At 35.0% G+C, this 11,602-nt stretch overlaps 1 protein-coding gene across 1 annotated transcript; it reads left to right on the top strand.

The window, feature by feature from the left end:
* The first annotated feature begins 805 nt into the window (after nucleotides 1-805).
* On the top strand, nucleotides 806-1,159 carry LOC102962540 (cytochrome c oxidase assembly factor 1 homolog). The gene has a single exon (XM_007085457.2). The coding sequence runs from the start codon at nucleotides 806-808 to the stop codon at nucleotides 1,157-1,159; it is 354 nt and encodes a 117-aa protein (XP_007085519.2).
* The last annotated feature ends 10,443 nt before the right edge of the window (nucleotides 1,160-11,602 follow it).

Below are 11,602 nucleotides of genomic sequence, written 5' to 3' on the forward strand. Positions count from 1 at the left end.
ATGCATATACACCACTTCCTATATTAATCAAATAAGAGTTATAAACAACTTAATGTGATGTGTATTTAATGACATTTCATGAATTGTTTGCAGGATAAGTAGGCATAAATTATAAGTAGCATACCTCTCTTACTCTTGTTCCCTCTCCCTCTCTCTCTCTCTCTCTCTCTCTCTCTCACACACACACACACATGCACATTTTTTGTCTCACTTAAAACACCATTTGAATTGTTTTATAGACTGTGAATTAAAGACAGTGAGGGGCAGTGACAGACATGCATATTAAGACAGATCACATAGTCAGATAACAATGGGAGATGTAAGCATCAGCTTTCAGAGTAAAGTACATTTAGGTGGATAATTAGTGTTGAAAGGTCATGGTGCAAAAGTAGACCATGAAATATGGCATCCAGAAGTGGGGCTCCAGGATATGAGTCTATAACAAAATCCATAATTAATACATGATAACAACTGGAAGGGGATAGGGCAACAGGTTACTTTCAAATCTGGAGAAGGGTATGGTCTTAGGTCAGAAAGGAACTCTGCCAAAATTAAAGGGCTTCCAGTTCAGGTAATACTGGAATCACTACTTGAGAAATAATACTTGAAGACTCATCAAAACTTCATATTAAAAAGAAACCAGAAGGGCAGGCAGGCCTGTGGGCTTTTCCCACCCACTCTCCCACCTCCAGAAGGAAAGTACATGTTCTCTGTTGCATGTGCTTATATCACTGACAGAACAACTTTCCTTTGATGATTTTCAAGAAAGCTGTACTGTGAAATGGCAAAGTCTCCAGGAGACAGAATGCCATTGCCTCTGGGGAAACGGGTCCTTTTTTCCAGTGTAGTGGTCAGTGGGAGCTGTGCCCTTACATATTACCTTATACAAAAAGCTTTTTCCAGGGCTTCCTATTACGAGCTGGTATTGGAGCAGCTGCACAGCCACCCTGAGTCCCTGGAAGCTCTGTGCACTCCTCTCAACATCAACTATCTACACCTCACTGACAAGTACAACTTCGTGGATATTGCCAGTACCCAGTTGAAGATTCCTGTCTCTGGATTCAAGTCAGAGGGCCATCTCTATGTCAGCTCATCCAGAGATGCCCCCTTTCAGAGATGGCACCTTCAGGATGTCTTCTTAAATCTCAAGGATGGTTAGCAGATTCTTGTGTTCAAGTTCAGTATGGACTGTGGTGATGATATAGAAACAGAGTAAAGGTGATCAAAAAGACTCAGCATTCTCCAAGCATGGCCTTTCCTCATCACAATGTACCCTCCATGGCTGTGAGCCAGTTTTTCAGCCAGAGGGGATGATTATATGTGCTGGCATATGGTAATTTTGGTATAATTCTAATTTGGCCACACTATTGTGGGGTTTTTATTTAATCAGAAAGTTTTACTATAAATTTATAGGTATTTATTTGAGAACTCACTGTGTAAAAGCAGAACACAGAATAAAAAGAATCGCTATTTAAAATTTTTAAAAGGAGAAGAAGAAGACAAAGACGAAGACAAAGACGAAGAAGAAGAAGAAGAAGAAGAAGAAGAAGAAGAAGAAGAAGCCACCACCTCCAGAGTGAATCTTCTAAATGAAAATCAGGGCATTTCTTGCTTAACATTTCCAGTGGTTCTCCACCACATTTAGAAAAGCTTTAGCATAGCTTATAAGACTTACCTTGACTTGCACCAACCCTACCCCATGTTTTTGATATTCCTTGAAATATGCCAAACTCGCTCTCATCTCTGGGCTTTTGCACTTTCTGTGTTCTTTGCCTCCAATCTTGGCTCATTCCCTTAATGTTCCATTAAGGATTCTACTCAAATGTCATCTTCTCAGAGATGTTCTGAGAATCTTTTTTATTTGTATTTATTTATTTATTTATTTATTTATTTATTTATTTATTTTAAAGACAGAGAAGGAAAGAGGTAGAGGCAGAAGGAGAGAGAGATCCTCTTAAGCAGGCTCCACGCAGACACCCCTGAGAATCATATTTAAAACAGCAACCTACCGCTCTAGAACCCCTTACCACTTTTTATTTTTCTTTATATGTGACGCTGTTGAATATATTTATTTGTTTACTTAGTACCTTCTCCATTAGAATATCAGTTCCATGAAGGTAAAACTTTCTGTTGTGTCACTCTTGTAACACTAGCATGAGAAGTAGAATTACTGCTATAAAGATAATTAAACATAAACTTCAGGAACTCTCATTTGCATAGCCTCATTTAAATGGCCTGCATGCAATTCTGTATGTATTATGTATAATTTTTAGTCTTCAAAGTGAGTTATCAAAATCATGTAAGCTTTAGACTCCATTAAACCTCTGCTTAGCATCTAGTGTCTGACATTTCATAAGCCCTCAATAAATATTTTTGAATGAGTGAATTTTAAAAATGAATGAATACCTTAAATATTTTAGGATAAAAAGATTTGTTAGTGCTCTCCCTGAGAGCAATCATTGATAAGTGTTGGTCTTGACTGAAAGGTGAAAGATGTTGGGTGTCCATTGAGGATAATGGAACAAGGCTGTTCTGAAGGATATGTAAGAAATATTAGAAAAGGACGCTGTGGGCTCTTAAAGTAAACTTTGTTTACCTCATAATTTTTCCTAGTGTTGGGATACTAAATTAGGCCAAAAGTACACATTACGATTTAATGCCTTAATAAATTGGGTTCCTATTATAACTCCATTCTTTGTAACACAGCCTTTTTTCTCTCATATTTCCTAAGATATGAGCTATCTTTTCTAGTATATCCAGGGAGTATCCACAATTTAAGGAAATCATTGAAGCATGACTGCTTCCTCATTACTGCACTGGGTTATTTCTTCCTTTTTCTTACACTGTTTTTATAGTTCTCAAAGCTTTTAAGAAAGTTTATGGATTCAACCAGGATTGTGCAATAGAGTGGCATTTGCCCAGTGGAAAAACAGATGCACATTATATGTATATCTTATAAATACAGTTAAATATGTGTACACACATATATATAATAAATGTGACATATATATTATATATAATCAATGTGAGAGAAAGAGATTTAGCAAGCAAACCTTAGGATTTATTTTCACTTGTTAATTGTAGTTCCCCCATAGGATCATCCAGCTCTTCCTGTCATTAATAAGGAATTCATAAAAATGAGCCATTAATAGAAAAGATTAGTTAAATAATACATTACACCTTAAATAATGGTCAAAACTAGTTACTATGAAAACCATCTATGAATTGATCACTCTCAATTTATAGAAGCCCATCTGGTTTGGTTTTTAATCTACTCAAATTGTTTTTTGGCCAGTAGCACTGCCTGAGGCAAATTTATATCAACTTGACAAAAAGCAATACAAAGTCTTGCTTCAGAGATTCTCATTGCTTAAAGCTACAATACTTCTTTAAAAGCTCCAAGGTGTTATAATTAAAAATGTATCAATTGCTTAACTTGTCAACCAAAGGCAGTTATTGTAAAGCATTATTTCCCCTCAAACAGATAGACTCTCATTGCTCATGTGTGATTGAATTTAAAGAAAAAAATATAAGTAAAGTGTAAATTTAACTTCTGGGAAGTAAGCCTCATCAAAGCATTTCCAAAACCTTCTGGAATCTGTTCACTTTCTGGGAAGCTGTACATACTAACCTCCCATTCGCATTTATAAACATGTGCAAACACAATTAACATGCAGATTTTTGATGGTGACTTGAGAGGAGGGGTGGAAAAAACTTTCTCCAGAAATGTTAATTTGACTTTAGTAACAGAATGTCATTTGAAATTGTAGTTAAAGATATCTCTTTTTAGTGATTTCTTTTTTATTTTATCCTTTCCTTGCCCCCTCTTTTTCCCCAAGAAATGAAGAATGCAATTAACATCATAATGATTAAAGAAATAATTAGGCACTGCAAGCTCACATCACAATAATTTAGGACAATTTCATGCTTTTACTGCCATATCAAATTAACAAATTTTCTCTGTTACAAAAAAGTTCATGAAATAAAATTACCCTATCTTCCCCTGATTCCACTGCCAATAAAAAAATAAAACAGACATGGATGGCAAAGGGAACTTTTTTTTATCTTGTATGAAAAGGAATAAAATCACTTCTTCATAAATTAAAATTTAAGAATCAGTTCTGCTCTGTTGTGTTTGTACAAACAAGTTGCTTTTCATGGAAAGATTTTATTTTGATTAAATAACAGACTCAACTCACTGCAAATAATTGTGTTGTTAATCTCACTACACTACTTTGAACTGAAAGTGAGGAAAAACTGGTCAATGTTAATCAATTGCCTTGGAGGAACACAGAGCTCTTTTGACAGAGGTGCATAATGGATGAAGCACAAAATGAGATAATTGGGAGATGTTTATCCTAGAGGGTGCTAAGTTCATAATTACAATTAAAAAGTTCTCATATCCTAATATTATTCTTTGTAAAGACACACACTCTGTCTTCATTTGACTGCATCAATATATATTTTTCCAAATCAATAAAGTTCATCTGTGACCTGGCCTGAGGTTGGATATGTAACAGAAGAATGTAAATAATGCCAACTACTCATATTTTTATCTTAATGTGAGTGCTATTGCATGGCCGTTCAGAGGTAGCTTCTTAACCAGAGAAGTAATGCCCTTCTTAAATATAAGACCCCGAGTGGCTCTGGAAAATATAAATATTTGAATGTTTTGTTCCAAAAAATTTAAAAATGCCTTGTTTCAGGATTATGTAATATAAATTTCAAAATCACCAAGTGAATGTCTATATATTAAGATATTAGAAAATTCATGGACAGATAAAGAATTTTTCAGAGGTGCTTTATTCAAGTAGGGATAGTTCAACAACTTGTTTCTATCAAGAAAATTACAACATGTTGTTGACAGCTCTTTGTGACCTGTCATATAGTCAAGGTATAAACCTTTAACACATAACAATAATAGAGTTATTAATATAATGCATTATGATATTTCTTCACCATCTATAAAACACTTTTGTTGGTTTACAACCTTGAAATTTCCCTGGGTGAAATTCAAAACTGGCCCCATATATGGAGGGCAAGGAGAGACTGAAGAAAGAGGAAGATCACCCCAAATTGGTAGGTGGCAGTTTTAATAGACAAGGGAACTTAGATACTAGGCTTGTTTGGGTAGATGCAAGACAAATAGATCTCCACACCTACCCACCCAAATCTTAAAGAGTTTAAATAAAGGCCTTAGTGGGGGTCAGTCACATATATAGCCCAGATGGTCTCAACAACACTTTACTCTTTTAAGGCTGCATGTTTGAAGGCGTTCTTAGTGTGGGAATGGTGAGCTGAATGTACATTCCAAGGACAGGGAAAAGGGTAAGGAGCTTCCAGTTGGGTCTAGCTCACAGGCCAACCTGCAGTCACAACCTTTCAGTGACTTCCTCTAATACCTTTCTTCTTTACAACAATCTTCTGAAGTAAGTACGGCTGCTTTCATCACTCCATTGCCATTGTATGGTTGAGAATGTTGGGGTTTAGTTGGTAAGTAACAAAAAGAGAATTTCAATTCAGGTCTTCTGACTCCAGGTCTCATGCTTACTTTCCTATGCAACATGAAGACATAATAATTTGACCATCAGAAAGAATGAAATCTTGCCATTTGCAACTACATGGATGGAACTAGAGGGTATTATGCTAAGTGAAATTAGTCAGAGAAAGACAAATATCATATGACTTCACTTGTATGAGGACTTTAAGACACAGAACAGATGAACACAATGGAAGGGAAGCAAAAATAATATAAAAACAGGGAGGGGGACAAAACATAAGAGACTCTTAAAAATGGAGAACAGAGGGTTACTGGAAGGATTGTGGGAGAGGGGATGGGCTAAATGGGTGAGGGGCATTAAGGAATCTACTCCTGAAATCATTGTTTCACTATATGCTAACTAATTTGGATGTAAATTAAAAAAATAAAATTTTAAAAAATTTTTAAAAAGACATAATAATTTGAAGAGCCAAAGAAGAAGGTAGAAAGGGATTTAAACCATGATACTGGTGCCCATTCTCTTGCAGGCCAGTCACAGGTATATTTACTAGCTTTATTTCTTTGACATGTTTCACAATGCTAATAATGTATATCATAATGCCCAGCTACGTGACTGGTCTGTACAGATTATAAGAAGATGTCCATTTTGATTTAAATATTTGTAATTTACATAATTTACATAAAGACATATCCTCCAGTTGGTTTATAAGCCCTTAACAATTAGTTTGAGAAAGATTTTATTGTGGCCCGAGTTATTATTGGTAAAAAAAAAAAAAAAAAAAAAAGGAACATCTTAAGAATCAATGCTCAGACAGGAATGGGGACCCTCAGAAGTTTCATAAGACATCAATGCTGATGTCTTTGCTTCTGTTTCATAGCTTCACTTCACTTCTAGTTCAGAGCTTAAGTGCTGTTTAAATCTTATTATTTTCAGGGTAAATATACACAGCATTTAAAAAAAATCATTTAATGCATCCAGGTAGACTTTCAAGATGCTTATTTAATATTAAGGTTAAAAGGAAATTTTGCATCTACTCCAACTCTTTTCTTTGTACAAATAAAGACAGTAAGGTTCAGAGGTGCTACAACTTGCCCAACTTCTCACAATTAGTGGTATAATTGGAAATGTAATTCTGCTTTCTTGTATGCCACTTAAACCTCTTTCCATCGGATCCCTTAAATCTCTCCTTATTCCACTGCAAATGTAGGTGTGAATAAAATATACAATTTTAATATTAGAGCAATGACAGTTGCATAAAAATTGGTACCAATATAAAATAAGTTTTATCTTATGTTTGTTCAATAATATGAACTCTCAATGCTTTTCACTAGTAAAAATAACATTTATTATCATTGCAAATTACATTATTATGTTTTCTAAATCTGTATTACTCTCAGGTTGACGTTTTTAATGTCAAAGCCTCAGGGCTTCGTTTAATCTACTTGTGATTATCAGAATATGTCAATAAGAGCTATTTCTCAATAATTACATGAATAAAAACATTGTGGGTATATATGACTTATAAGCTTAACATTTAAGACTATTACTTTTTTAAGATGACATGATCAGCTCTATAAATGAAGACCCCCACCTTCAGATTAAACACTTTTATGTTTTCTTAGAGCAGTCACACTTGGTATGCTATAAATAAAAAATAATTTAGCTTACCTTGCATCACATGAAAGCATTTTATGTGGTAGAACACAATATAGTGTAAAGAACAAAACAAATCGACTTTTGTATTTTGCTTTTTTTCAGAAACTACAAAACAGAGAAATCAGAGTTTCAGAGGTTTAACATGAGATATAATGTCTAGATAATACTACAAATGTTCCCAGAGTTCTTGTTCTTATTCTTCTTTTTATATGTTTTCTCACTGTAATTCCAAGAGTTTTATAACCAATCTCACTGCCTCTAATTTCTCTCCTTATGATTCTGAATTAATCTATCAGATTAATCTGTCTAAAGCCATTTTCAGGATAAGACTTTTAATTGTTTCTAGATACCTAAATTTAAATGCCTCCACAATCTGTCCATATCTATACTCCCCCAGCTTTTCTCTTGCTTGAGCATCATAAAACCCTGAGCATTTCTAGCACTGTCCAGGGGAGGGTGCCCTTATCCACAAATAAGAAGTGTTTGCTTTCTGGCTAGCCCTGAAGTGATTGTGGGGACCTCAGGGTCTCTCAGGTAGCTAACAGGAAACATTAAGAGCATTTGAATAACTGGAGAGTGTTATGCTAAGTGAAATAAGTCATACAGAGAAAGACAGATACCATATCTTTTCACTCTTATGTGGATCCTGAGAAACTTAACAGAAGACCATGGGGGAGGGGAAGGAAAAAAAAAAAAAGAGGTTAGAGAGGGAGGGAGCCAAAACATAAGAGACTCTTAAAAACTGAAAACAAACTGGGGGTTGATGGGGGGGGGGTGGGAGGGAGGGGAGGGTGGGTGATGGGTATTGAGGAGGGCACCTGTTGGGACGAGCACTGGGTGTTGTATGGAAACCAATTTGACAATAAATTTCATATTTTAAAAAAAAGAGCATTTGAAGAGTACCTCTAGATTGTAATATTTTTAAGACAAATATAAGATGGTGAGTGACAGCACTATGAATCTTCAGTTAGTAAACACCCATAGTACTCAACTTTGAACCCCAATAATCTCTCCTCTCTCTTCCTCCTTGCATATACTACTCTTTCCCTCAAGTATGTCTCTTCTTTATCTTCCTGAATAATTCTGAGTATATGGTCTCAGGTCTCTTAAGCTCTCTGTACCCCAGTTTCCTCATCTGTAAAAGGAGAATGAAAATAACACCTAATCTATAGAGTTAATATAAGTATTGAACATAAATCATGGAACGATGTCTGACATATAGTAAGTTTTCAATAAGTGTTAACTATTATTCATTTTGTCATCATTGCTAACATCATTATCATTATTTCCCAGGAACCCCCTAAGCATGATATAAAATGGAAGAACAAAGGGGCACCTGGGTGGCTCAGTCCATTAAGTGCCCGATTCTTGATTTGGGCTCAGGTCATCATCTCATGGTTTGTGAGATAGAGCCCCACATCAGGCTCTGCACTGAGAGTGGGAGGCTTGCTTGGGAGTCTGTCTCTATTTCTCTCTCTGTTCCTCCCCTGCTTATGCTCTCTCTCTCTCTCTCTCTCTCTCTCTCTCAAAAATAAATAAATAAACATTTTTCACAAATGGAAAATACACTTTATATTTTTCCTACCCATTACATTTAAGTTTAGGTTTCTATCTTTAATTTCAAAATGCTATATATTGAATTCATAATACATAATTAAGAAAATAACCAAAAAAATTAAATTAATTACTCTGTATGAATATTTGTTTTTTCCCCTTGCAATCAAGAGCCTTAAATGGGAAGATGGGAATGGAGATCTCTACTTCCTGGTAAGGTGACCTTTTTAGAAAAAAAGAAGGAGGGAAATGGGAGAAAGTAGAGGGGAATAACATTTTCACAACATAGCAACCAAGAGGCATCTCATTCAGAGTTTCAACTATCTAGGGTTTGTGAAAGCAGAAACATTTTCTCCTTCAATTTTCATATAGAGCTATGGTGCATTTATTGTTAGAATGGTGCCTTTTGAATATCTTCCAAATTCTACATAATATGTCAAGTGCTTATTTTCTGTCAGACACTATGTAAAACAGGATCTCAAAAGCTTATGCAATAAATACATATAGTTGGATGGAGTCTTAAGAAGAAGAGCACCAACAACAACAAAAAATAAAAGTTCTTCATATATCGAATGCCTTACTTTGGGTAAGTTGTATTTTTATTTAAGCAATTGTTCAAATCCTTGGCATTTTTTTTTTTTGCTATACCTGTGTGCATTTATTATACAATCTTTCTGTCTCTCCAGATAGATTATAAGGTCTTTGATGGTAGGGACTATGCCTGCTATAAATGTTCTGTAACTTTTTAGTCACTTTCCTTTCTATGGATTTGAAATGTTCTAGAATTCACTGAAAATAAGAGTTTAATATTTAGTTGCAGATATACCTCAAAACATCTAGCATAAAGATGAACAGAGTGTTTTTTTCTGAGTACTTGTGTTCTATTTCCTCAAGTGACTATGATGCACCTTCTGGAAGCTACTTTTCAACTGGAATTAACAACAACTGCCTTTCAACCTGTAGTTAGTTGTTACCTATCAGTGAATCCATGTTTTTTACTTCAGTCTCCCCCTTGTTTTCTACCCCCAACTAAGATGGAAAGCAGTATAAACAGCTTACTCTCCCTTCATTTTTTTTCATTACATGTGTTACATAGAGATTTGTGCTTTGTTTCGTGTTTAATGGGGCTGTTTGCAAAATCATCGTGGTTTTATGTCCTCTATTGCAGATTATAAACCTGTGATTAGAATATTTCAATTTCCTACTAAAGGAAACCTCAATATGCCAGGTTTTCTGTTATACACCTCACTTAGCTGGCAATAACAGAAGTGGGCTTGGAAGTTGGGAACAATGTTTTTACCCCTACAAATCATAATTTCAGAGCTGGAGAGGAAACAGACCTCAGAGGTCTGTATTGTAAAGCCAGTGGTAATAATTGCAATGCACCTTAGTTAGAAAGAAAATATCTTTGCCTTTAGGAGAGGAAAGTGCTTTTCACCTAGTTTTAACTTAATGACTTCCTGTTATAGCTATTGAATTTTAAATGACCAATTTTGCCATTCAGTTTCACACTAGATAAAAGAATTTGGCACTTAGCATATCTGTAACTCAAACAAATTTTAGTGATAAATATTTGATATTTCACATAACCTACTTAATGAGTTCATGGATGTTCCAAATAAACTGTGCCATTTTTTTTCATTTGTTTATGGGTTTTATTACTAGTTGGAAACTCTGAACACCTCTCCCCTTCTTCCTTTTCTCTCCTGTCCTTTCCCCTCACTCTGGAAGCCTTTTAGTGAAGGTGCACATCTGCTGCCATAAACACACAAATTATCACATCAATGTTTCTGATGAAAAAAGTGCAATAAGAGAATGTTTTGAAAGCAAGCCAGTTTGTCACTAAATTATAAGCTTCATTACCATAAAACTCTAACAAATAGAACCCACATCTCATTAACGGAAAGCACAATATGACTGCAGCAATATTCATCTCCCCAAAGAGTGCTTATCCATAGGAAAAAAGATAAAAGTTTTGCTTAGAGCTGCCACTAATGACAGCATTAACTTTATTTATTAAAGAATGTCTAGGCATTTTGCAAATGTACATTTTACCCCCTCTCCTATCTTTTTTTCTGATTAAACATAGTGACCAGTTATACAGTACAAGAATTATATGATGGCTAACTTCATTCTACTTTAACACCATTCTAATTATGCTGTACTAAGGATGGAGACCATTTTTTCCCAGGCACTGTTTCTAACTGTCTACGGCTGGTAAAATTCTTCTACATTACACTTAAGGCCAAAATTCCATATGACATTTAGTTCTCTGATGAGTTGAGCTCTGTAAAGGGAAAGGAGGAGGAATTCACTTCAATACTTTTTGTGAAGGAGAAATTTATTTATTTTGAAACCCGGAGTGTTTTATCATTTGGCAAGTGATTGGGTCTCCCCAAACCAACTTCTAATTAAGTTATTTTGTTGTGACTTGGTAAAAACAATTCTTTAATAACTATGCTATCGTGTGTGTGGTTCTGTATGTTTAAGAATATTTTTTAAATTCTAAGAAAACAAAACAATTTGTAGCAAAGTTTTTGCTAAAGACTACCAGTTTGAGAAAGAAGACCTAATCCAAATTAGATAGTTTGAACTGCTAAAAAGTGCCACTTTCAGAAAGGAGAACTAATCCTAAATTAATTAAGCAATTAGGCTGACGGAAGGGAACACAGAGTAATGAGGAGTAAAGGCATCGCCTGTGTAAGAGGAGTAAGAATGGTTGTTTGGTCAACTATTTAATTAGAGACCAAATTTGTGAAAATACTGGGGTAAGAGTTTAAATGACATAATGTCTTGGACTTGCTTAAAAATATTCTAGGAAAAAAAGTAGGGGGACAAACAGATGAAACAATATTGGAATAAAATATTGGTAATCGTTGAGCCTGGGTGAT

Source organism: Panthera tigris, chromosome X, assembly GCF_018350195.1.
Source record: "Panthera tigris isolate Pti1 chromosome X, P.tigris_Pti1_mat1.1, whole genome shotgun sequence".
NCBI lineage: Eukaryota > Metazoa > Chordata > Mammalia > Carnivora > Felidae > Panthera > Panthera tigris.